General features: G+C 38.2%; 1 protein-coding gene across 9 annotated transcripts; it reads right to left on the bottom strand.

The window, feature by feature from the left end:
* Nucleotides 1-217: 217 nt before the first annotated feature.
* LOC104091985 (uncharacterized) lies at nucleotides 218-26,901 on the bottom strand. Of its 9 annotated transcripts, none has more exons than XM_009597440.4 (15): nucleotides 25,654-26,899; nucleotides 24,842-25,574; nucleotides 23,723-24,218; nucleotides 23,086-23,237; nucleotides 19,643-22,978; nucleotides 19,295-19,507; nucleotides 15,671-15,874; nucleotides 15,332-15,535; nucleotides 13,295-13,444; nucleotides 12,007-12,357; nucleotides 4,634-5,066; nucleotides 4,445-4,535; nucleotides 2,401-2,585; nucleotides 1,392-1,516; nucleotides 218-1,309 (listed from the first exon to the last, which is right to left on the bottom strand). In XM_009597440.4, the coding sequence occupies exons 1-14, from the start codon at nucleotides 26,790-26,792 to the stop codon at nucleotides 1,455-1,457; spliced, it is 7,749 nt and encodes a 2,582-aa protein (XP_009595735.1). In that variant the 5' UTR covers nucleotides 26,793-26,899; the 3' UTR covers nucleotides 218-1,309; nucleotides 1,392-1,454. The 9 variants fall into 9 exon arrangements, with proteins under 9 accessions (XP_009595735.1, XP_009595738.1, XP_070031166.1 ...); XM_009597443.4 differs by having other exon boundaries at nucleotides 1,392-1,507; XM_070175065.1 differs by having other exon boundaries at nucleotides 4,445-4,529.
* Between the last annotated feature and the right edge of the window lie 1,025 nt (nucleotides 26,902-27,926).

Below are 27,926 nucleotides of genomic sequence, written 5' to 3'. Positions count from 1 at the left end.
AAACTCTTGAATGTCTTCACAGTCAACCAAAATTCCTCATGATCATAACTCCATACATCACTAAAAAAATAGATTACCAAAGGAAGTTTAACCCCACAAGGCTGACTGTAAAGTGAATATCCTCTTCTCATCCCGATGGCAAGCAACCATAGAATATCATGGCTTCAGCAAGTAATTCCATCGCATTTTGAAGTATTTAATGAATAAAAAAGGACCAAAAACAGAAAGGTTATCAAATTCTAAAAGAGATAATAGGTACTTCAAGGTGTTTGTAATGGTTTCACTTTGTTGTACCACTGGAGAAGTAAACACAGGCAATGACTGGAAGTTTTGCATACCTCCAGGAGACACGTAGACAACCTCCTTCCCACATTTGTTCTCTCGTCAACACCCCTTATGTCAGCCATCGCTTTACTGCTTACCACAATAGACTTCAATTCCTTATCTGACCAAAATCCTTTGGGAAGTCCCCCAATGTGATCAGGTTCCCCACCAACCATAAACTCATCTATTTTGCCCAACCTGGCAACTACGCACTTCAGTTCTTTGACCCCACCACCAACTTAAACAGAGTAAAGTGTTAAGGGAAAAACTCAAAAGACAACGCAACAGAGAGTACATTACCCATTGATCAATTCTCGAACTATCTTCACTGTCGCAATTCTCATTGTCATTTCCAACCAATTCCTCCACTGAACCTCCTATGAAATTGGAGTCCGCAAGATCAGAAAATGAAACGGGGTACTGCATAACAGCAAAAGAAAGTTCTTTGGTAACATTGGCTGTAATAGGCTGATAAATTTTCTCGCATCCACCATTATCCCTTCCTTCTTGTTTGTTGCCTGAAGCTTAACCAGCCATTCTGTCTTGTTCTGTTGAGGCAATTCATCAAACAGCTGGTGCTCGATAATTTCAGGATTTTCCTCATCTTTGTTTTTGGTCTCGACTAATACGTCCTTCACCCAATTCCCTGTGTTCTTATTATTTGGATCAATTTCAAAAACCTGATGAGCACTTTTAAGCCCAAACTCCAGCGATATTTGCAGCTTCGTTCCAAGCTCAGTGGCAACAACCTTGTGCTCTCAAGTACTCCAGAATCCAAGCTCAGTGCCCTCCACTTCATTTTGCCACCATGCACACAAACTCGTTTGACTGTCTTGTTACTTGAGGCCAAGTTCATACTTGCGCTTCTTCCTCCAAGCTTTTTTCTTGTCACCAGTCGCACGTCTTTTGTGAAGAGGATCTCGTTAAATACCCATGGTTGCTGAGATAATCTCAAAGCCATAGGAATTTGAATGGAGATTGAGACCTGCATTGCAATAGTGATATGCATATGGATCCAAACATCACACCATTAAACTCAAATGCGTATGAATACTGATAAAACCCACCACTGTAATTCTCAACACCATAGGGTGTCAGGTTAAAATTCGGATTTGTTGAAATCTGCTGGCTCACAGGCCCATCATTGAACTTGGTGAACCATGGAGATGGACCTCAGGAAGAGCTGTGGTAGCTAAGACTTGAGGTGAATGATAGTAAAAGTGAATGATGCATCGCGGCGGAATCACGGCCGAGAAACGTCAGGTTTGATACAAATTATAATGATTCCCAGATTGGAATCGCCATGAAAACTAAAGATTTCTCTAGAACAGAGAATAAAACATGAAATTACACGAAAAAGTAAGAGAAAAAGAGATTTCATTTCATTCAACATGCAGCTAAATGGGAACTACAACTGAATATAAAGAGTGTAAGCATAATCTAGATCACGTGGACGTTGGTTACAGCACCATCCTAACAAACTGTACCAGTGTGATAAAGAAATAAACCAAGAATTTGGGTAAACTGTAAATAGATGAATAACCAGACATACTACTTTGGAAGCTCATGGTGACATTTGCAACTGAATCTGCTGGAGCTACAGAAAGTATACCATATTATACTCAGTTCTCCTCTTACTATTTAACGAACACTCACTCACTTTGAAACGCATAATAATTTATAAGTGAAGCTCTGAATAGTGAAACGCATAATAATTTATCTGAAGCTCTGAACTTTGACCATGCTACAGATCTGAAACAAGTTCTCACAAAAATAAAATTTGCAGAAACTTTATAAAGGAGAAAAAGTTGCACTGAGTGTGATTTTACTTTTATAAAGGAGAATAAGAAATACACCTTGAATATATCTAGTACATATTATATACAAAAGTATGAATGAAGATCAAAAGGAAAAGAAACACCAACTGCATTGTGTTGGTTAACTTACGCTTGGTGGAAATAAGAAATTAGCTCTACGAGTGATGAATCAGCAAAAATGCCACGGATTTTAACCAAATTATGGGATTAAATTAATCAAATAAATAATACTAAAAGAATTACTGAGAATTAAGGATACTTCTCTCCCAGTCAAAGACGCACAACTTCTCTAAATCCTGGAAGGAAAAGAACTGCGAGTATAAAGAATTTCTTCCTAGCAACTTTGAAATTACAACAAGAAGCATTTCGCAAGCCTGATTTTCTTCCAATTTTTCTGCATCAGTGAGCTCAGAAGAATGATCTTTCCATGGTTGGTAAAATGACCTGTTCAACAAAGAGTAACATCAAATATGGCACTTCATATATGTATCTCAAAGCAGCAGTTAATTATCAGAAAAGGGTAAATTGGGAAAAAGAAAATACCAGCCTATATATTCTTTAAAAAAACCTACCAGCCTATAAATTCGTTGAACTACTTGGTTATTTGCAGTTTCTTGTCCCGGGGCTTTGGTATAGTTGGTAAGAGCACTGTGCATGATGTGGGTTAGGCGCATGCCACGGGTTCAAACATGCTGCGACAAAAAGTTGGTATTTAAGTGGAAAGGATAGAGGGGTAGGCCGTTTATCTACTAAGTCTCTAATTGTGTGCCACTGGCCCCGGGAATTTGTCCATTATCAAAGAAATACCAGCCTATAAGTTTATTGAAGTAACTTCTCTCATAAAATCCAGACATAATAAAACCCCATCACCTTGCGAAAATCAAATCATTTAAGCATCTTGTCCTTAATTGTTTTGAACTACTCCATGATATTGCTTAGTTTGTTTATGCAATGACCCCATATTCATCTGCAGATTCTCTACGGGGAATGGAGAGAGAGAGAGAGAGAGCTCAGTGATGGGCACAGACAGAAAAAACTGATAGGAGAACTTATGATTTGGAAAACCTAGACCCTGAAAGAAAAGAATTTACACTAGTGGAGTGTAATGTTTATGGAAATAAATCCCAACTCTATAACATCAGCTGGTGGAAATAAAAAGACGCAAAAAGAGGTTTCACATAAGACAAGGTTCTGCTTTGTTAATTCCTGCGTATTGCTCTACTAACAGTCTTCAGAGTCTTTGGACTGGCCAGTAATAGTCTAGAAAGAGAATGGAGTAACATAGACATCACAAGCACTAGCAGCAGGAGATTTAACAATGAGAGGCCATCTCCCAAAGCACAAGTAGGAAACTTCAAAAGGCTATTGAGTTAAAATTGCACCCAACATTATCTTTTCGGCTCAACTTTACCCTTATGACTAACGGTCCACTCCAAATTTAAAAATGTTTATTTAATTATTATGTGGCGACTTCTTGTTGGCCCACAATAAAACACTAACCCTATTAATAAAAAAAACACCCATATGTAAAGATCCCTGGCCCATACCCGGTTTTAATGAAAAACCCCAACATCTCCTCTTCCTAAATACATACATGCATCTTCTTCTTCTTTTAACCTGATTTTATTTTTTGCCAGATCTCAATCCTCAATTCTCAGCTATCCTCCTTTTACATAACTTCAATCTTCTAACTTAAAGTGATTGAACTCTACATACTTGACCAATCAAGAAACAAATCAACTGTCCATCCAAATTTCAATAGCCACTGACAGATCGATCCGCATTTCTCAATCTTCAATCCTGGTTTCAATTTTCGTCAAAAATTGAGTCTTTCATATTCCAGTTAAAAAATTTCAACCGAAATGGTCTGTTTTCAACTGTCCCCTTTTTGAAATTGAAGCAAATGAATCAGTTGCACAAGAAAAAGGAGATGGGGGAATTTACAGAACCATAACTAGAAAAGAAAGAAAAGATGCACGTATGTGTTTAGGAAAAGAGATGCTGAGGTTTTTCATTAAAACCAGGTATGGGTCATGGATCTTTACATATGGGTGGGATTTTTAATGGGGTCAGTGTTCTAATATGGGCCAATAAGAAGTTGCCATGTAATAATTAAATAAATATTTTTTAAATTTGGAGTGGGCCATTAGTCATAAGGGTAAAGTTGAGCCGAAAAGATAACATTGGGAGCAATTTTAGCTCAAGAGGTGGGCGAAGGGTATTTTTGGCCCTAAGCCTATAGTTCAGGGGTGGTTTTGGCCCTTTTTCGTTCTAGAAAGTAATGCAGAGAGCGGTATATGTACCATCTCCAGGCAGGATTAGCTTCAGCAGGGCAATTAATCTTTGAGCAGAGGGTTGCCAACTGTACTGCATCGCCAGCTAAGATGTCTGTTTCTGTCAAACAGCAGCATAATAAACAAGTCGGCCATTAGTGTGAAAAACAGGAAGTTGTCTAAGTGAAGAAAGCAGTATTGATAAGCTTATGAGTCTACCTGCTGAGGAAAGACTAGATAAAAGCAGCAGACTGAGTGCAGAAACAACAGATGGAAGTACTATATAGTTTGTGCATTGTAGCTGTTGCAGAAAAAAGATGGATAAGGCCAAAGTTCCTTCACATGCAAATGCCCTGTTGGTTTCCTCACATCTTTTCTCATTCCATTCCATCATAGAAAGCAGGTTATTGAGCTTAGATCTGTCAAAGGAATGACACAAGTCCGAATTACTGAATCTGAGGGAAAGCTTTCCTACAATCACTGATGCAGCCAGCCAGCGAACAAGCTTTGATATCAGAGAATCATCTGTTTCTTTCTCAGCTTGCAGTCTCACAATGCAAGCAAAATTTTCCGGCCCGTGGATATTTTCAATCTTTGGCTGCAAAGCAATTAAAGTAGCCCATCTAACAAACTTGGAAACCTTTTCCTTGTCCTGGAAAAATTTAAAACAGAATTACCTTACAAATGATTTGAATATAGAAAATCAAACACACACCAAAGCTAGTGATCTCCAGAAAACCAGTACTAAAGCTTGACGGGCACAACATATGAATTCATCAGGATGCTTAGGCTTACGCATTTCAAGTCAGGATCTCATGGTCTGAATATCTTGCTACACTTACTTCAGAACTCACTGCCCTCCCAATTTTTGGTGTAAAATAACCATATTTCAAATAAAAGTAACTCTAGAATGGATCTATATCACCAGAATACTCAAACAAATCCTACATTAATCAGCTAAACAAAACCAATGAGTAGCAGCATTTCTGTGAGACCCAAAAGTGATCAAGCCAGAAGGGAACCTTGGAGCAACGGCGTGTGACCTATAGGTCACGGGTTCAAGCCGTGGAATCAGCCACTGATGCTTGCATCAGGGTAGGCTGCCTACATCACAACCCTTGGGGTGCGGCCCTTCCCGGACCCTGCGTGAACGGGGATGCTTCGTGCACCGGGCTGCCCTTTGCCCAAAAGTGATCAAGCCAAGTCCAACATCAGTGGGCACTCTAATGTGAAAGACAGTTTAACCTTGTATTGTGGAATCCAAAGACAACAGGGTCAATTCTTTTCACATGCTGATGAGTGAAATATTGTTGCCATCTATACATGCTACTTGTACCTTCTCCTACTCCTGTATGAATGCATATCAATCCTAACATCCGCATTTCTATGATCAAATTGCTTTTGTTCGTACCCTTCTTATGATCAAATGGATTATTGTGAGTCTGAATGTGAACAACTGAATCCATCAAGCAAGGTACTAAATGGACCGCCAGGTCCTCATCCAGTGGCTTCGTTAGGTGCATGTTTCTTTTTCTTTCTTTTTTTTCATTAAGTGCATCCTGAAGTTAGTTGTTGTACTTTGCTAGAGCTGGATTTTAAGCCTTTTTGGTATATGAAGACAAGGTAATTTGTTCCATATATGGAATTGTTTGCACATATAAATAACTCTTCTAAGTGCGAACGTCATCTCCGTTCACGGTATACTCCAGAATCCAGATGCTTTCCGGCTACATTCGTTTCCAAGGGAGTGTCTGCATAGCGAGTGAGAGATGCCTAACTCACAAAACCATAAATTTTAAAAGGAGCAAGGGTCTGAATCCAGTTGACTAGCTTAACTGGCTCGTCCAATCAGTTCTAAAAGCAGGGTTAGCTATATAGCCTGGTGTGAGCATAGTGGGAAAACTATATGATGGCACCATGATGTCCAAATCCATCAAATAATGAAAAGATAATACAAGTTAGCTTCAGCAGACAAACAAGATCAATCAGTAGAGCAAAAGATGCTGTTTAACTCGTCGGAGAGAAAGCTACAGGAAAGAGGTCAACCAACCAATAGTAAGTAAAGATGCCTTGGAGAAGACATCAAACAGCAATGGTAAAAGACCACAACAAGAAGAATAAACGAGAAAATAATCAATTACCAGAGACCATGAGAAAAGGACATAGTACTGGGAACACTAAATTAGTCTTTTATAAAGATAACAAAGGAAGACTGCTTCCTCACTGTAATCTTGCAATTATCATTTATTTTCCAATTAATATTGAATGTCATGGTTTAACTTAATAGGATTTCCAGAAGAAAAATATTGACTTGGAATAAATATTTATTCCAGAGTAAAAAATATTGTTAATTATATTACAAGGGGGTCTAAAAGTGAGGCGATATGCTACTTTTGGTTTATTGAGTGGTTGGATAACGTATGCGAACTGCTAATTTGTGATAAGGTGCAAGATATTCCATTTTAGGAAATGAAAATCAAATTTGATACAGCTTAAAGAGAAAAACACAATATCAATTCGAATTGGAACGAATGTACGAATATTACTTGCAATTAAGTGCGTATCTGGTTTAGAGGAGGGTATAAAATTCCAGGACCCTACATCTAGCACAAGATTTTACTGCTTTGGACAACTTTAATCCTAACTCATCACAAGATACAGAAAAATGGATTATGACGTCTCTTATTATCAGAACTCATTAGTCCAACATTTATCTTTGAACAAAGAGAGAGAGTACCAGTTTCAAGTCAAAGTGTTTGCACTAATCTAGATTACATCTTTCTTTCCTAGTCTCTCTGGTCTACTTTATAATTTGACTCCATCTGATGTGTGCCTACCAATCCAAAAAGAACAGATGCATGTAGATCAGCTTGTTAAATGCTCAAATTTAATGGGTTATGTTAGTTATGTGTAGTCCCACATTGGAATGGGAGTAATATGTACTTTGTAGACTATAGCTATAAATAGGACCTCTTGTATTATATTGAGTATCTAAGATCAATAATATATTGTCTCGTGCTTTCTCACATGGTATCAGAGCATTAGTGAGAAAAGATCGTTGTGCGTCATTCCAGCGTTAACCGGGAAGAAAGAACTTAGTCATCGTGCAATTTTTCCGGTGACCTAAGACATGTCTACGTTAAAGTCACTTTCTGTCGGTGTTGTGCTAAAACCAACACCACCACTAGGTAGATAACCCTCCGACGACCAACCCCTTAAAATTTATCCGGCAGAAAAGCTGCCACACACCTCCACGCGCCGACAATAGCAACTTTTCCGGCGAGGGTTCAGGCCACTTTCCGGCCATTTTTTCGCGAAACTTCTTCAGGTCAGTCTGCTCTCCTCACAATTCCGAGCCTACTCATCTAATTCAAATCAAATTCCGACCACTTTTATATTTTTCCGGCGTGAACAGACCTTTCCGGCCATTATTTTTTTGAAAACATTTCTTCAGCACAGTTTGCTCGCAAGGGAATTCCGAGTCTATCCATCCTGGTTACGACAAATTCCGACAAGTTTACAATTTTCCGGCGAGCTAAAGTGTTTCCGGCGTAAAATAGTTTCCTGTTTTCTGCTGTAAACAGTATTTTCCCAACTATTTCTTCAGTTTTCTCACAGGAGTTACTTATTTCCACTATTTCAAGTTAACCCTACTACAAATTGTAGCGACATGGGAACCGATACTTTGAATAGTCGGATGGTTTCTTTTAGCAGATTTTATTGAGTTCCTTCAGTACAAAGCATGTAAGCAGACATCTTTTGAGATAGCTTCTGTTGTTCAAACAGGTAATAGCGTGACTTGTTTCTCCCAATCTTCATCCTCTGAGTTTTGGGTCACTAATTCAGGTGCATCGGATCATATTTCTGGTAACAAATCTCTTTTCACTACTATTTTGTATTCTCAATCTCTTCCAAGAGTCACAATGGCTAATGGGTCTCAAACCATGGCAACTGCAATAGGTCAAGCAAGCCCACTTCCTTCCTTACCTTTAGATTCAGTCCTTTATGTTCTCAATAGCCCTTTTAATCTCATAGTTGTTAGTCGCTTAGCCAAATCACTTAAATGCGCTGTTTTATTTCTTGATGACCATGTTTTTATACAGGAACACAGTACGGGGCGGATCATTAGTATCGGGCGTGAATCAAACGGACTTTATTACCTTATCCTTGCTAAATCACATGGACTCACATCTTGTCTTCCTTCAACAACTTGTCTTGTTATTGATTCACCAGGTTTATTGATCATTGGTACCGGGCATGAATCAAACAGACTTTATTACCTTATCCTTGCTAAATCACATAGACTCACATCTTGTCTTCCTTCAACAACTTGTCCTGTTACTGATTCACCAGATTTATTACATAAACGGTTGGGACATCCCAGTTTGTCAAAACTTCAAAAAATGATATCTGGTTTATCTCACTTGTCAGCTCTAGAGTGTGATTCATGTCAGCTCGGTAAGCATACTCGCTCCTATTTCCCTCGACGTCTTGATAATCGAGCAGAGTCACCTTTTACTTTAGTCCATTCAGATGTTTGGAATCCCAGTCGGGTCAGTTCCACCTTGGGATTCCACTACTTTGTCAGTTTCATTGATGATTATTCCAGGTGCACTTGGATATTTTTGATAAAAAATCAATCTGAGCTGTTTTCTATTTTCCAGACCTTCCACACTGAAATTCAAAATCAATTTGGGGTTTCTATTCGCACATTTCATAGTGATAATGCCCGAGAGTATTTGTCTTCCCCATTTCAGCAGTTTATGAAATCTCATGGGATTATTCATCAAACATGCTTGTCCGTACACATCTCAACAAAATGGGGTAGCTGAAAGAAAGAATAGACATCTTATTGAAACTGCTAATACCCTACTCATACAATCTCATGCTCTGTTGCGTTTTTGGGAGATGCAGTTATTACATCTTGCTATCTTATTAATCGTATGCCATCTTCAACTATCCAAAACCAAGTTCCATTTTCTGTCATGTTTCCCCACTTACCTTTGTTCTCTCTTCCACTCCTTATCTTTGGAAGCACTTGTTTTGTCCATAACCTTACTCCAGGAACAGATAAGTTAGCTCCTCGTGCTCTTAAGTGCGTATTTCTGGGTTACTCGAGAACACAAAAGGGGTATCGATGCTACTCTCCTGACCTCCAGCGGTACCTTATGTCCGCTGATGTTACCTTCTTTGAAACCTAATCATACTTCACAGGTTCAGGTCATCACTTAGATATTTCTGAGGTACTACCAGTTTCATCTTTTGGAGATTCAGTCACTATCTCCCATTCATCTTCCTCTACATCTCCAGCTCCACCACCTACAGCTCCAGTTGTAGCTCTACCACCTATAGCTCCAGTTCCACCGCCTACAACTCCAATTGTAGCTCCACCACCTATAGCTCCAGTTCCTCCACATAATCCAGTTCAACCTTCTGCCGCTACACCACTCTTGACTTATCATCGTCGTCCACATCCAGCATCAGGCCCAGGTGATTCACGCCATGCATCAGATTCTGCACCTACTGCGGACTTGTCTCCTCTTAGTCAACCAATTGCACTCTGCAAAGGTGTACGATCCACACTTAATCCTAATCCCCACTATGTCGGTTTAAGTTATCACCATCTGTCGTCACCTCATTATGCTTTAATATCTTCTTTGTCCACTGTTTTTATCCCTAAGTCTACATATGAGGCACTATCTCATCCAGGATGTCGACAGGCTATGATTGACGAGATGTCTGCTTTACATGCGAGTGGCACTTGGGAGTTTGTTCCTCTTCCTGCAGGTAAGTCTACTGTTGGTTGTCGTGGGGTTTATACAGTCAAAGTCGGCCAGGATGGCCAGGTTGATCGGCTTAAGGCTCGTCTTGTTGCAAAAGGATATACTCATATTTTTGGGCTTGATTATAGTGATACTTTCTCTCCCCTGGCTAAAGTAGCATATGTTCGTCTTTTTTTGTCCATGGTTGTTGTATGTCATTGGCCTCTTTATCAGTTAGACATTAAGAATGCTTTTCTCCACGGTGATCTTGAGGAAGAAGTTTATATGGAGCAACCACCTGGTTTTGTTGCTCAGGGGGAGTTTAATGGTTGTGTGCGCAGATTGCGTAGGTCACTATATGGTTTAAAACAGTCCCCTCGAGCTTGGTTTGGTAAGTTCAGCACAATTATTCAGGAGTTCGGCATGACTCGTAGTGAGGCTGATCACTTTGTGTTTTATCGGCATTCTGCTCCTAATTTGTGTATTTATCTAGTGGTTTATGTTGATGATATTGTTATTACTGGCAATGATCATGATGGTATTACTAATCTGAAGCAGCATCTCTTTCAGCACTTCCAGACTAAGGATCTGGGCAGATTGAAGTATTTTCTAGGTATTGAGGTCGCTCAGTCTAGCTCAGGTATTGTTATTTCACAACGGAAGTATGCCTTAGACATTCTTGAGGAGACTGGAATGATGGGTAGTAGACCTATTGACTCTCCTATGGATCCGAATGCTAAGCTTTTGCCTGGACAGGGGGAACCACTTAGAGACCCTACGAGATATAGGAGGTTGGTTGGCAAATTGAATTACCTCACAGTGACTAGACCTGACATTTCTTTTCCGGTGAGTGTTGTAAGTCAGTTTATGGATTCTCCCCGTGATAGTCACTGGGATGCAGTTGTTCGCATTCTTCGGTATATAAAGTCAGCTCCATGCAAAGGTTTACTATTCGAGGATCAAGGCCACGAGCAGATTGTTGGGTACACAGATGTTGATTGGGCAGGATTACCTTTTGATAGACGTTCTATGTCTGGATATTGTGTTCTAGTCGGAGGTAATTTGATCTCGTGGAAGAGCAAGAAACAGAATATAGTTGCTCGATCTAGCACCGAAGCCGAATATCAGGCCATGGCTATGGCAACGTGTAAGTTAGTTTGGGTCAAACAGTTGCTCAAGGAGTTAAAGTTCGGAGAAATCAGCAAGATGGAACTGGTGTGTGATAACCAAGCTGCTCTTCATATTGCGTCAAATCTGGTGTTCCATAAGAGGACTAAACACATTAAGATCGACTGTCACTTTGTCAGAGAAAAAATACTTTCAAGAGATATTATTACAAAGTTTGTAAAGTCGAATGATCAACTAGCAGATATTTTCACCAAGTCTCTTACTGGTTCTCGTATTAGTTACATGTGTAACAAGCTCAGTACATATGATGTGTATGCACCGGCTTGAGGGGGAGTGTTAGGGAGTAATATGTACTTTGTAGACTATAGCTATAAATAGGACCTTTTGTATTATATTGAGTATCTAATATCGATAATATATTTTCTCCCATGCTTTCTCACAGGTTAAATGCAATGCTAAGGGATTACAGCATATCTGTTCCAATTACATCCCCAAAGAATACAGAAGATCAAAATACTGTGACAAGTTTTCTATCATGATATTCCTACACCAAAAGCACTAAGCATCCAGTCTAACACAATTGCATTTTTTTTCAAATTTCAAAGCACATTCCATGTTTAGCTTGCAGCAGAAGCAGGAACGTATATAAAGCTTGATATCAACAAACACGTAGCTTATAGAAGGAGTGAAAAGGGGGTTTACCATTTGCAGAATATTTACTGGAGGGGTGCTCATAAGTACAGCTTCAAGTGCAATCTGTGCAACAGGACTTTGCCTTCCATCACAGCATTCATCAACAACTTCACATAACTGAAGTAAACTCTCAATGGAGATGTTGAAATGCGGTTGATAAACTTTCCTCTTTTGGGATATCTTCAATGCTGATGTAACTATTTGTAGAATCAGTTTAACAAGTTGAGTCTTTCCTTTAAACGTTTCAACACGTTCAACTAGCATCTTGTATAGATTGCAAGAGAGTTCCACAAGTTGCTCCAAGGCATATTTCTGCATCCACTCAATAGTATGTCTCGACAAAATGACTTCATTGAGTGCCTAAACAAGAAACGTGATAAGAGAATATAATATAGCAGTGTACACAAAAAGCTATCAGGGACATAAAATAGTTCAAGATGCAAAATGGTAAACAGTGTTCAGCAACTCAGCAGTGACTTCAATTTGGAAAAGTACCACGAGATCTATTGCTTTGGAGGGGGTGAGTCAATCTCCGATTTATTGGTGGTGAAGGAGAGCAGCAATACTGAAAATGAATTGAGTGTATAATGTACACTGTCTGACTATGGTGGAAAATGATGTGGTACACTACTTAGAACCTAAATCTGACAAAACTTGGCAAATACCCCGGGACCTCGAGGTTGATGCATGCAAGTTTTTCTTGTTATGTTACCCCAGTTCAGATGATCTGTATGGAACCAACAAAAACTTAACCTCGGAAACCCAAATTTCTTGATTGCTATCGGTGGCTACAGTCAACACTTGATCCATAACTTATCATCATCCAATGGTTTAGAAGTCAATACCCATGTCTCTGACTCCATTTCAGCAGACTGGTACACGGAATAATGAATTTGTAAGAATTGGAGACTTCTCTAAATGAATATGTACATAAAATTACTAACTTGATTAATATATTTGTTTAAGAAAAAAGAAACTTTGATCCTTTCGACTGCCTAAAAGTCCATATTAGAAAATATATGCATATAGGTGCAAACTCAGATATCGATCTACTATATCCCAGCAACACTCTTCAACTGTGAATACATTGTCATGCATCCTAACGTATAGGTCATGATGAGTTTAATACAGAAACGTCCTGCTACTGACACACACTCAAGTCCATATAATAAGCCCTCTCCATCCTCGAGAAACAAGTAAATGTATTTTCTCTAACAGCATAAATAGTCGAGATAATTAAATAGAAGGGAAAGAAGAACTAGAGATTTTTATAGTACTTAATAAAAGGAACAAATACCTCTAGTATAACAGTCAACTCAACAAATGAATCACGTCTGCACGGACTCCAAGAGAGAGATGAAATGACACAGGATGACCATGAGATCAAGCCACATTGTTCAACTAAGTACCTGGCCATCTTGGGTATTCCAACAGACTTCTTCACTATCTGCAACATAAACCATCTGACTAATTCAGCTCTTGCTTAGGAGAGGCTCACCACTCTTCGGAAAGAGAAACATGATCAATTGGAAAAACATCTATTGGATGGAGAGGGTAAAAAACAAGTTCCTATCGACGAAATTAAAAATTATGTTCCACGTTAAACCAACAAACTAAAGACCCACATTCTTTTGACACTATAACTATGTGGAACAAGAACTTCATATACTTAAAGAGGAACAAACTTGCCAATACGTGCACTTATAGGATTTTTTAAGTTAATAATTTTATTGGTGTAAAATGTGAACACAATGTTAACAGTTCTAGTTACAAGATTGTATAAAAAGCAAGGGATAAAAGTATTTTCATTTTAGAAGTTTACTATCACTTCTTATCTACTGAATGCAAGGATAACCAAATAAGCAGATGAATTTATTAAACATGTGACGACATGAAACACCAACATAGGTGATCTTCCTCTTCCTCAGATTTTTGCTGTCAAAATCACGCCCCTCGATGCCAGCCACACAAAGAAGCAAACCTTCCTATGCACCTTAGGGACACAAATAGAGCGACATGGAAATGTGACCTCCTCCCTCCTCAGTAATCTCTCATAATAAGACAGACTTGACAGTGAACCAGTCATCTCTACTCACTTGCCATCTCATCTCCATACATCAGGAATAGTCTGTGATGTATTCTGCCTGTACAAAAGTTCAACCAAGGTTTCAAATTCCCCCAACAGTCATTCTTGGAGGTCCCTCCTAAATCTCAAATCCCAGTGTACTTCCCCCTCATTAAACATGTGAATCTGTCGGACTGTCAGCTCTCTTTGGCACGAAACTCCATAAATGTTGGGGAAATCTTCCTTCAATATATTCTCACCACACCATTTATGCTCCCAAAAACAAACCCTGCTTCCATCCCCAATCCTAAAAGTAATATTTTCACTAAAATCTTTCCATCCCTTCATGATGCCCCTCGCAAACGGAGTTATTATTACTTTTTAGCTTCTAAACTGAAAATAACTAGGCAATTAGCTGCAATTAAAAAATAGATAGTAATCAGAACCTAGAAGCATAAAAATAAAAGGCAACCAGAAAGTTCAGCAAAGCAAGCAAGTAAACTAGTATTGCAGAAAAGAGGAATAATTCTTATTAACAGATGCTATATGTGTGAAGAAGATCTTGAAACTGTCAACCATCTATTTATTCATTGTAGAGTGGCAAGACAATGTTGGGAATTCTTTCTAAATTTGCAGTGTCAGATGGGCAATGCCTCCTAATGTTAAGAGCTTAATGGAAACTTGGCAACTTCAGAAGATGGCAAAGGATAAGTTGTCTGTGTGGAGGACAATTCCTTTATGTGTGCTATGGACAATATGGCTAGAAAGGAATAAGGCCTGTTTTGAAGAGAGAAGACAGAGCATCTCCAGGATTAAAAATAGATGTTTACGAAGTTTGTATTTTTGGTGTAAAAGAAGTGTTATGGAAAATCTGGAACGATATTTAAATTTTTTAGAGGAGTTAGGTGATATGGATTTAGGTGATTTGGAATTAGTTGATATGTAGAAATTCTATTTGTAACCCAGCTGGATTGTTTGCTTTTCTTGGTACCTTTAATAAAATCTTACCTTACCAGAAAAGCTCAGCAAAGTAAGCAAGAGACAAAAAATAAAGGAAGACAAGAACACATTGCCAACCAGAAGAAAACACATGGCATATTACCTGAATAATCAACTTCTTCAGTTGTAACTAAATAATCACTAACACACCAACATCAAAAAGCAACAACAAAAACATGGAAACTTAAGCAAGACAAATAGACTCCTAAAGAAGGAAGAGAAAAAAAACAAACAACCAACAACAACAATAAAAGATGGGGCTTCAATTACCTGAACAATCAACTCCTTTGATTCATGACTAGAAATAGGAGAAACATAAAAGCTCAAAAGGGTCTCAAAAATGGCATTTCTAATATATATTTGAGTATCATCATTCGCATTCAATCCTGAGTACAACAGACGTAGGATCCACAGCCTCTCTGCTATGAAATTAGTCGAGCTACTCCAGAAAAAATTATGGAACAACGGTATACCCTGTTAAAAGATCAGAGGGAAGGAGAGAAAGGAAAAGTGCTGTTAGACAAATTAGTCAGATGATGATCAGATATGACTGGATAGTTGATCTTTATGACAAATGGCACTTATAAATTTCCGATACTGAAGATATACCTTCATATTTGCACTTGGAGAACGCATCAGATATGCACTTATTGCTGAATAATGGTCATGTGAAGGATCCAAAAGTACAAAAGAAGCCTCTGCAACAAATACGGCAGTTATGGATGAAATCTTTTGCCAAGGCTCTTCAATACCGTTTTGCAAGTATGACATTAAGAGACGAAGACGCATCACATCCTTCCTCTTCTGACATTTCTGCAGCCAACAGTCAAAACATATAAAATCAGGACATGTTACTTCTATTGAAGAGTCAATAATGCAGCTCTGGAGAGATATCAACACCTTTTCCTGGCATATAACCAGCCAAGATGACTGGTTATTATGATTTGCAATTGATAGTTACAGATTACTGTATCTCTCTTATATATAGATAGGTATCTTTTATCAGACAACATTGGATGATACTATTTCGTTACAAATCTCCGTCTGTGTATATACTTGCAGGCATGGCCACAATATCTCGCCTACCAAACTTTTAATTCACAATACTGGCCTCTTTTTATAGCCTTTGTTTGAGAAGCACCAGAGATATGCATAGGCTAGTAATTGTTTAAGTCTATGGTTCCCAATACCTCTTCAGAGAGAATCATGTTTGTATGTAATTTTTTTTTTTTTTTGTGCAAGAGTTTATATGTAAGATTCTTTTAATTATACATCGAGTATGAAGGTTTTTCATCACATCAATAATTCATCAACTTCGTCAAAAAATAAAGAGAGCACTACTGACTACAAATATAGAATCTGAACTGCTAGAAAAGCACTTGAACTAATTGGATAAAAGATACTCTCAAGACACCTGAATGGAGACTACTTTAAATAAATAGAGACAGAGAAGTATTGAATACGTACAACCAGTGTTGTCAAAGGCGCGCTTAAGCCCTGAAGCGAGACTCAAAACATATTGAGCGCTTCAGTGTCGCATCAAGGTTCTAAGGCATACTTTTCCTTGCCAATGAGTGTGATCCTGAAAAGGCGACACTAAGCAATTGATTTTTCAATTTCTTTGTCCATATATTTGTTATTTATGCTTATAATTATTGGTCTTGGATTACATAAACATATTTTTACTTTTTCTCCAGTTGAGCCTTTTTTCCTTAAAGCCCACGCTTTATTTCCGCTTTGCGCTTAAAGCCCCAATAGACCTTAGAGCTTTTTTGCGCTTTTCGCCTTTGATAACACTGCGTACAACTATAAATTTGGAGGCCTATGAGGCACTCTTCCACCTACTCCTGGGCCAATCTTACCATTTCTTAATTTCTCCTTCTATCCCAAATGGATGTCATTTTCGCTTCCCAAGTAAAGGAAAGAATGTTTTACTAAAATAATTTAATATACCCTTTGGTCTATTGCAACTGATAGTACTTTTGTTACTTTCTAGATACAAAAATTCTATTCAATGAATGAATTATTTGTATTTAATTCAGCTATAAAAATAGGTCAAACTGACCCTGACAAAGGAAAAGTGATAAACAAAGAGGGGTATAAATTTAAGTTGCCGAAGTTGGTAGCAAGTGGGTTAGATCTTAGTGTAGACATAATGGAGTTCTCAAGAGATTCAGATTCACCAAAAAGAAAGGTAGCTAAGTTAATCAATTTTACATGCTTCTTCTAAATGTGGATAAAAGAGATAGGAGTCCATGATAAACAAGCATTTTCAACATCTATACTGAAACCTATGCATTGTTAATGCCATTAGCCACACAAACTAAAGAATTATTGTGACAATTTGACTTTGAAATCTGAAATCATACTTCAACTTGCAATAATTCTCATAACAAAGTCTGAAGTTTGTAACCATCCATCGGGGTTGAATTCAATAAAAAAAATTCCTCCCACCTCAAAGCACTTTACAGATAAATATAGCTCCATCTTTCAATAAGAAAACTTACCATCACTATCCACAAAATATTAAGAGCACTAACAACAGAAAATGATGACAACAATAGGCAACTCCAGTGCATGCCCATGAATGCCAGTTAAGATACTTGAGGGTAATTTTACTAATTTTTGAAGCAGCTGCCGGGTTAAGGATTAATCTGGGAAAGAGTTCGATTTCCCTCTCAACATGGTTCAAAATGTGCAATGGCTAGCGCCTAGCAGAGAATTTGGGGTGCCGAGATGGAAGGCTACCCACCACTTACCTCAGTATGCCTTTGGGGACAGTTTAAAGCCACCAATATTTGACAAAGCACCATTGAAAGGTTTGAGTTTGAGAAAACACTAGCAGGTTGGAAAAGACTGTATCTTTCTTTGGGAGGGAGAGTCACATTAATCAATAGCGTCCTGGATTCACTGCCCACCTACTTAATGTTGCCATTTCCTATTCCAAGGAAGGTTGAGCTATCCATGGATAGATTGAGAAGAAATTTTCTATGGGAAGGCAACAAAATAGAAGATCTGTTCATCTTATTAAATGGGACAGAGTGACCTTGGATAAGAGAAATGGAGGTGTTGAAGGAGGATTGGGCATCAGGATCTTAAAGAACCATAATAACAGTTTGCTAATGAAGTGGTTATGGAGGTTCGGCAGAGAAGAGAAGGGGCTGTGGAAAGAGGTGATAGCTTGCAGATATGGGGAGAACATGAACTGGAGAACTAATTCTGTGAGTTCCCCACATGGCGATGGGGTATGGAGGCATATACGCAGCCTCTTGCCACTCTTTGAAACAAACATTGTGCTTAAAGCGGGGGATGGAAGAAGCAAAAAATTCTGGCATGATTCTTGGCTGGGCCATACTCCCCTCAAAATTGAATTCCCAGATTTAGATAATTTGGTGATGGATACAGAAGCCACAATCGGCCAGAGCCGAAGTGAAAATGCTTGGAACCTTCATTTTAGAAGGCCATATTTTGACGGGGAGGTGAACAGGCTTGCTCAGCTAATACAAAGGCTAGAACAATTCCAGATAAATTCAGAGACTACTGATTCACTTAGGTGGAGAAGACAAGGCAATGGGACGTTATCTGTAGGGTCATGCTATAAATGGTTAAGTAATGTGTGTGGTAGTCCTACTCAATAGCCATGGACGATGATATAGAAGACAAGTGCACCATACAAAGTAGCATGTTTTACGCGGGTTGCTGCATACGAAGCTAATCTCACCCAAAGTAATCTACAGAGAAGGGGTCTGCCTCTGTGTAGCAGATGTTTTTTGTGTTATGCTGCAATCACCTGTTCTTACATTGTCGGCCACCAAGACAAATGGGGGGGGGGGGGGGGGGATAAAAAAAACCTACTGATTTGCTGGAGATGCTGCTGTCCTAGTAAGACAAATAGAAAATAGTAGATTACTATTCCTGCGTGTGTTTGTTGGTTGCTTTGGAAAGAGAGGATTGAAAGGTGTTTTGATGGAAAGAACAGCTCAATTCAGATCATGAAGCATAGGTGTTTAAGGCTACTGGCACTTTCATGTAATCTACATTCTACAGGATATATGATGAAATAGGAATGACTGACTTTATTAGCTCATTACAGGAGTAATTTTGTACAGGGAGACGCTCCTTTTTCTTTTTTGTACAGGAGATCCTCTCAACTTGTATAGTTCAGCGCTAGCTTAGTGCCTGACTACTTTTTGCTATCAATAAAAAAGTATTTAGTGATAAAAAAGAAGGTACCTCCAGTGTACTCTTGAACCTTCCAAGAACCTCGTAACCTAATTTCCTCATGTCATCATCAGGTGAAGATATACTGACAGCACTAATCGCAAGCAAGCCTAAGCTAGCAAACTCCAAGGGCTCAATAAAACCCATAGAAAGACAATGAACTGAGAAGCGCAAGATAAAAATGGGATCATACACGCAGATTTTCTCAACATCTGTGTAATGCACCTGCAGATATTTCCGAAGTTTAGAATTAGACAGATCTGGGAGAAACTACAGAAAATATCCATTATTCCTTGCTCTCTGAAAATTGAAAGAAAAATCAAAGATTATGAAAAAAGAAACTATCTATAATAGGAGTACCGCATATCTAAAATCAGGATTATCCGTTTCAGGTTTTCTGTGAATCCCCGCACCAACAGTTCTATCATATGGGAAATAAAGCACAGTAGTTGCACAAAATTTGGGGTCAATGGGAATGTTTTCTCTGAAGTGGATTCTGCGGTAGTCATCAACTGCTTCAGCTTCGCTCAAATTACGAGAGAGAGTCTGCACCAGTTCATTTTCTTTTCTGACTTTCAGCAGAGCACTACTCCATAGGAAATCTAATTTAGCCATACTTTCTTCATCCAAGTCATTAGCCGACTTGATTTCATCCAGTAAGCTGTATATCTCCAAGTCAATCGCACTCATACTTGCACCATAAGAAGATAATAGTAAAAAGACCAATTCCCTCAAATTTATTCCAATGTCTTTTACATTATCAATATCACATTGCTGAGCCCTGATCTGGAAAAGCAACTTAAGCAACTTAACAAGTTCCAACTGCCGGGCACGTTCTTCAGATAGTTTAAAATTATCTTTTAGATCAAGGGCATCTTGATCAATACATGGAACATACGATCTCATGATGCTCGGCAAAGGAGTAAATATCAGCCCAAAGTGAGAATGACCAGCTGAGATGGGAGAAGAATGGATTGTAGCTGCAAATTGCGAATGTGCAAGCAACAGTTGAATAATTGAAATGCAAGAGAACTTCCCCTCAGATACCGATGAGATAATAGCTCGGAGCATCCGCAGTGTCGTAGGATCGTAAAACCTATGCAAAAGAGATGACTTAGCAAGTTGCTCTATAAATGGAAGAGAAGCCAAATTCAGAAGACAATCATGCATCTCCATTGTTATTTCCATTAAATTTCTCAGAATATATACTTCCAGATATCTAAACAAGGAACAGCTTCCAACTTCAATTTGCGAGAAGTCAACAACGTTCAAAGAACATCTCTTGACAATAAGCTGCCACGATTGAACCAACAGGTTCAGAAGCCGGATTCTTGCCAAGTCTAAAATGGAGCAATCTTCTGAAGGAATCAATTCTGTGTCTCTCTTCAGCACAGATGGAAACTTCCTCTTCTCGGAGAATAAAAGTGCCCTACACAAACGTATTTTTGTAACAGTCCTGTTGACAACATTCAAAGACTCCTCAACTGAATAAGCACCATCTTGAGTGAGATCGAACTCCAGCAGATCACTATATTCACTTGAGCAAACAGAATTGAATATACTCATGCGCTTTTTCACGTTCACCAAATCACCTCTCAATTCAAAGAAAAGTTGAGCTACAAGAACAGTATTTGTAAGAAGACTACCTGAGATAAGATTCAGAGAATCTTCCATTGATAGGTTTTCACAGCATTCTACCTGAAATATCTCCCTGGAAACATAGCTCTTCCAGATAGAGAAACCTTGCTTGAGTATTCCCCAATAAAAAGAAACTATATTCTCATGAAGCATGCAAAGTTGGCCCCCAAACTTAGAAGGAATTGAATTCAAGTACAGGATGACAGTGGGAAGAAGCATCAACATGTCCTCATCAGAATAACCACAAATTTGCTGTACTGCACAAGACTTGACTGCCACGTATTTATTCATCATGTCTGAAAATAACTTTCCAAATACTGATAGATGCAGGGGGCTTATATCAGCAACAAGAAACAAGATTTCAGCTTTTCTTTTGGTTATTTTGAGCATGCAATGAGAAAGGATATTGACATGAGTGTTAGCCACAGCTCTACATGTAATCTTAAGAAAAGGATGGCTTGGCTTCTGGATAGCTTTATGTGTTTTCACAACTTTTACAGCTTTGAGCAGACAGATATCAGCAACATCAAGTTCAAAACGAGTGGCAATTTCGTATACTTGCGAAAAGATTTTCTCATAGAGGATGACATCAAATTGTTCCTGTTGAATTCCCCAAAACAAACAAAAAGGCATTTTTTCATGTGGCTGCTGCATGTTTGCTGCCAGATGACTAAATGCAGAACCAGCAATGTGTAATCCAACACAGAGCACTGAAGTCAGCCAAACAGAACGATCCTCATGGTCAATTGCAGACAGCATCCAATGGACCAGTTCAAGCATCTCAAAGGGAGATATGAAATGAATCAAATTGTGTAGAGCACATAATGTAGGAACTAAAGGTATTACGTTCTTCGACTTCATGCATTCATTCATCTTCTGCTTGAATGCCATAACCAGTTTATTTACCACATTCTTGAATGAACTTATGACATGTTTATTAGCATGATAAACTTCAGATGAGGAGCCTTGGCTATGGCAGAAAGACAACCAGAGCTCAGAAGTTGCTTTTAACAAATTATGCACATGATGATCCATCTTGCTGACTTCCAGTTTAGCTGATTCAACAAACTGGTCAACACTGTCCTTAATTATTCCACATGCAAAATCACTTTTAACAGGGGATGGGCACTCCAGCACTGCTGCCACAGCAGGGTGATCTAGGATAGTTACAACCAACTCTTTAACAAAGTGAATTGTGAAAGGAGTAAAGGTGTCTAAACCGCAAGAATTAAATTTTTCAACCACCAACTCTTTCAACATGCGGCTCAGGAGAAGGAAGCAAGCTTCAGAAAGCTTTTCAAACCCCTCGAAATGCTCATTTCTATATGATAATTGAGCTTGATTCAACCAAAAGAGTAAATAGCGGAAAATGGAAAGAAGATGATCAGATGTCTCCTCAGAAAGCTTTGCCATAAACAAGTTTTGCAATCCTGATTGATTAGACAAATCCAATCCATCAATATCCAGAATTGCTGGGAAGAGAATATAAAAAGGTGCACGGTCCAAAAATACAGAAAATGCATTAGACTTGTTATCCATTGAACTGATGACACTGCAGTCCATTGTTCTCCCACCACTTAATCCAGTTACGGCCCTATCCAGACCCGTGAAGAAGATTTCTCGCCATCTCTTAGAAGCATCATTAAGAAGACTAGGTTCTGAGAAAAATAGTTGCATCAACAATGAGAGAGGGACCCCAAGCAATTTATTTGAGACAGACATGATTAAAGGGAAATTCTGTATTATCTCAGCTGGTCTTGTGCATGCCAATGAAAAGCAAAACCCAATGGTTACTCCAAGCAGACTACCATCAAACTCACTCTTCAGCAATCTTTGGACTTCACCAACTGTACGGGTAAAAGAACTGTCAGTATACACAACTTCGTTGCAGTTGGAAGATATTCTGTAAGTTTTCTGCAAAATTCTCCGAGCCAAATGTAGTAAACTGTTGAATGGCCTCCACTCACAGAGACATTGAGAATCATCCAAGTCATAAGCAGCTTCAAGTCTCTCAGAAAGCTTCAAATCAATTATTGAAGATAAAAGTAATGGATCCACCTAACAAAGTTCAGGAAAGATAGACACTGTCAAGAGGGGAAAGCACCTAAAGTACGATCAATTCAAATTGAAAAAAAAAATTACATAAATGTAAGGACAGATATTACCTGAGTCTCCAGGAGATACTTTAGGGTATTGCACATGTATAATGAAACCATTGACTTCTCAGATACAGAAAAAGCACCAGATTCAGCAGTTATCAATGTTAGGCACTTATCCAAGATGCAAATAGTGAAAGCGCTGAAATCAGGAGATGTATCTGCAAGAAGTGTCACATAACTGTCAGAATACCGCAAGTAGTCTTTTCAGCATACTGTTAAGTTCTTCCTTTCGAGTTTGCGGAACTTTGGCAGGTTTAAAAAGATTTTGCAAGCCATTCGGTTAACTATTTCATTTATAAGAAATAAGATAGACCAATTAAATGTCGGCGGAAAAGTTAAAGTTCCAATTGAAGCACGATCATGATGCACTATGAATCCAATAGAAACTGAAATAGTAGATCAAGAATGAGTAAAGTGATGAGTGCTTTATCCAGTGAACAAGTAGAATAATGGTCACAGCCCCCACCCCACCCCCCACAAAAAATCATAGAACAAAAGAAACAAAAATAATACGACATATCCAATATTTGTCAAGTCACATGGAAAATATATCACTACAAAAAAGAAAAGGTAAAAGTTAAAATCCATCTTTTTTGAGGAAAAGAAAAAGAAGACCAAGAACATTGTATGAAATTTCAAGTACCTTTAGCGCCTGGTATGCTACTCAAAGAAGACCTTAAGAGATTCAAATAATAGAATAACTTATTGCCAGATTCAATTACAGCATCACGTAGGAAAAGAAGAACAGGTGAGGACAATTTTTTGTAGATATCACACCCTACTGCTCCTCCAAGCATGTAGTCTTTTCTATACCCAGGAATAAAGAAGAACCATGAACAAATTTCCTTTGGGTTCTGGTCAAATGCACCAGTACTATACATCGATGCCTTCGCTAGACTGTATGCTTGATCTTTAATGTCTCTGTTTTGTGAATACATTGACAACTCCAGAAAAGGAAGCAAATGCTTGTACATTTGTGGGTGAACTCTTGAGGCAATTTCGCATTTAGAGGACCAACCAACATGTTCTTGGAGCAGAGATAACAGAGCTTGTTGCAACATAGTTGGTAATGCTAGCGGGTTGTTCGGCAGAATTTTGAAAAAATCAAATAATCCTTCCAACATAGTAGGCATTGTTTTCTGCAAGAAAGAAAAATAACATCCAAAATGTAAGCAATACATATCAGGATTTCTCCATTTATTTTTCCCTATTCGAATTAGGAACTATTAAGTTCGCGTGAACAGATTTACATTCGTAAATCAGAATACTAGATATATATCATATTAAATAGCAGAGGATTTCCAGTTTCAGAGCACATACAAGAAGAATAAAAGAAAAATCCAGGAAAAAGTTTCATCCAAATATACGCTCGAAAACATGGGCATCTGAAGTTCTACCTACGAACATAAGGTAAAGCTAAAAGTTTATAAGACTGACAATGTTAAATTCAAACAACATGCTACAAGTCACTGATTGATCCACCAAGAAAATGGAATATTTTAAATGAGTATCAATACATAGAGGAACAACTGGAGTGGCTTACGTGGGCACTAACTTAACACAAATGCAGCAATAGTTAATACAGAGTCAAACCGACGGGATACTGCAGATAACATGTTTTTAGATGCAATATATTTATCAATTATTACATGCAAACGTTTTTAACTTCCCTAAATGCAAACAAATGCTTCCTCTATAATTTCACAAACACTTTGTTTCACAAAAATCCAGCACAACTAGGATTCAAGCGTTTGAAACTCACATAATATACCGTTAAAGCATTAAGCAACTTGGAATAGAATAGCACTTCTGCCTCTTTTACAGTAGAGTCTGGCAAAGCAGAAGAATGCAAACCCCAGAGTTCTGTTATAAGCTTTAAAAAATAAGCTTCATCTTTAGAATTATCCATGTCATCTTCATTTATGATTCCTTCACCGTCAAGGGGCAGAGCAGCATCAGGGGAGTAACTAACCCCACCAACAAGAATGTCTGTATCTTCATTTGCAACATCAATTTTCAGCTTCTTCCTACTGTTCATCTTATCTCCTATTTCAGAATCTGCGGGTCTTTTTGAGCATTGCTCAAGACCTCTGTAAAATTCATTCAGTGAAGAGAGTAATGAGAACAGAACTTGAGGATCGGGGAGAAGAATCCGAACTGCATTCCAGATATCTTGCTTGAGGGATTCCCATTTGTGGATCATCTGACCTTGGGAAGACGATACACTGTTTAATGCACCAATTAGTAACTCCAACAATTTCAGAACCTCCAACACGAGCTTCAAAGTTCCATGTTTTGCTAGAGGATCAGAATGAAGTAACCCTTTATTAATCACCAGCCGAGAGAAGGATCGTGGTCCAATGCACTTCATGATATTTTGCACCTCTGGGCTGTTAAGAGTTGGTGGCTCCTGGGTTTGAGATCCAATAAATCCAAAGACAAGTCCGTCACCAACAGAGGAGAGCACATTTGCTGCCAAAGAAACTGAAGCAAACCTGCAAGTAATTGAGTCACAATGGACAGACAACAATATTGATATTCAAAAATAAACTCTAATAAGCAATATTTTCTAACCAGTTACGAGACGAAGGGTCTTCAAGATTGTAAGGGAACTCATCCAAATAAGCTGAACCAAAAGACGACTTCCCCTTAACAATTGCCAAAAGCAGGTTTCTGTGGTTCTCAACTTCTGCAGCTTTTAACTTCTTCATAAGGCCCAATAGCCTTTTCGGGTTTCCTCTCAATGGACTAGGTACCCTCTTCAAATCTGGCATCAATCCATTAGAAGGATCAGTACACACCATGTATAACAGTTCATGAGCTAACTCTGCAGCCAATCCGCCACCCTCTTGTCCCGAAATGCTGGCGAGCTGCTCCAAAGTTACACTCCCGAAAAGCACACTTCTAAGCCCGGTGGGCACCAGTGAATCAGGAACAAGAACCCTATCGCACAAAGTGGACAAAACATAAACCACAGTATCCTCATCATCATTACCCAACCCGCGAAGCACACCAGAATACATATCCTTCTGCTGCAACACACCTCTCAACAACCTGGCATTCCCTACCTCCAAAAAAGATATAGCAAAACCAACAAAAGCCTTCCTCGTCGAATGGTGCTTCTTCTTTTCCGCTTCAATTTTCTTAACTTTCCACTCAGCTAGTTTCCCAAATACAGGGATTTTAAAGTCAAAACACTTGGCCACTTCCCACGCCATCCATGAACTACGCCTAACTATAGAAGCCAACAGAAAAAGGGCAGCGCGTTGGCGCTTTGCCTCTTTACTGTTCAATTCCTTATACAAATCATTCATTCTCTTTTCCACTATCGATTTCGCAAACCTATCCAACGCATTGACAACTAAAGCAACTTTCGGGTCTTTTTCAGCTCTGTTTTTCCCGTAAGAATGATTGAGAATTCCAGAAATTAAATTGAAAACATAGTAAAGTCCAGTTTTGCCTTTTCGGAGCTCCCAAGCTTGTTCGAGTTCGATACACTTAGATGAATTCTGAATGTACAGGTTGAGAAATTCGGGTCCAGAATCGGATTTGAGAAGCTTGAGGAACTCCTTTGAAGCATCGGAACATAGCTGTAAGTCTGTAGAGGTTAAGTTGCGAAGAAGGTGTTTGAGTTTAGCCTCCTGAGAGAGTTTATTTTCGAACAGAGACAGAGGCATTGTTGTTCCTGCTCCCTTATTTTCTTCGTCTTCCATTGTTGCAGCAATTCAAAGAGAAACTAGAGCGGAAGCTTAAGACTAAACCCTAAACCCTACAGCTTTACAGCTTGTTTAGCGCGGAAGCTTAGTGTCGGAAAAGAAAAACAAAAAGAAAACCAACGTACGGTGTATCATATTTTATGATATTATATTATACTGTATTAGTATTTTGTTTGAATAGATTATTTCATTTGCTTTTATTTTGTAATATGATGCACCAGTAATATAAAAAATAAGATACAAGATAAAATTATAAGATAAAAATGAATAAAATATAATACTAAGCTGGAAGGGCAAGATAAGAGAAAAATATAAGATAACAATACAATCACGGCAAATCAATCGTTACATAAAATGATAATATTTTTTATTACATTACGACGGATTTAACAATACGATCAATAAAATTTAACTAACAATCAAAATAAATATTATACTCAAAATAACAATACGATACAATTCAATATGCAACAAACATCCAAACAAGCTTTCAAATCTTGTACGCGAAAAAGAGAAATTTTTTCTGATAAATCGCCTTCTGTGCCCTCGCCCTATTTTCATTTGGGTCTTTCGTTAATATTTATAACTTGTGTGCTCTTCTGCTTCTCAATCTATAAGTTCTTTTTCATAATGCTTAATTAGATTTGCAGTAAGAATCCTAAAAATTAAATTTTGTTTTCATTTATATTAAACATAATGATTTGATAATTATTACAGTAACAAGTTCATCTTCCCCGGTCTTGAAAATTAAAGTTGAATACACAATTAGTGATAAAGGATTATTTTTTATATGTGTATGATCTGGTATCTGAAATCTATAAAAAGAAAATGTAGTAGGTTGAAGCGGAAAATAAATTAAAAGTATAGGTTTTTTTGCAAAGGATGAAATAAAAGAGTAATGATTAACCATAGCCTACTAACAGGGTCTGAAATTTTTTTAAGTAAACTATGGGTGTGTTTGGGACGAGTAAAATATTTTCCTAGAAAATGGTTTTATAGAAAATGAGTGTTTTATCACTTATTTTTTCTTGTTTGGTTGGTGAGTCAAAAACTTTTCCGAAAAATATTTTTTAGTGTTTGATTAAATAGTAGAAAATATTTTTTTAGAAAAATATTATTTTATGTTTCTCT

Source organism: Nicotiana tomentosiformis, chromosome 5 (assembly GCF_000390325.3).
Source record: "Nicotiana tomentosiformis chromosome 5, ASM39032v3, whole genome shotgun sequence".
In the NCBI taxonomy this organism is placed as follows: Eukaryota; Viridiplantae; Streptophyta; class Magnoliopsida; order Solanales; family Solanaceae; genus Nicotiana; species Nicotiana tomentosiformis.
This window is presented reverse-complemented; position numbering and strand designations above follow the sequence as displayed.

Bases quoted from the DNA above. Each gene is read 5' to 3' on its own strand.
- LOC104091985 (XM_009597440.4), bottom strand. From the start codon at position 26,792: ATGGAAGACGAAGAAAATAAGGGAGCAGGAACAACAATGCCTCTGTCT. The intron at 24,219-24,841 runs GTGAGTTTCAAA...TCTTTCTTGCAG, and splicing joins ATGCTTTAACGGTATATTAT to AAAACAATGCCTACTATGTT. The intron at 1,517-2,400 runs GTATCCTTAATT...CTCAAGTCTTAG, and splicing joins CGTCTTTGACTGGGAGAGAA to CTACCACAGCTCTTCCTGAG.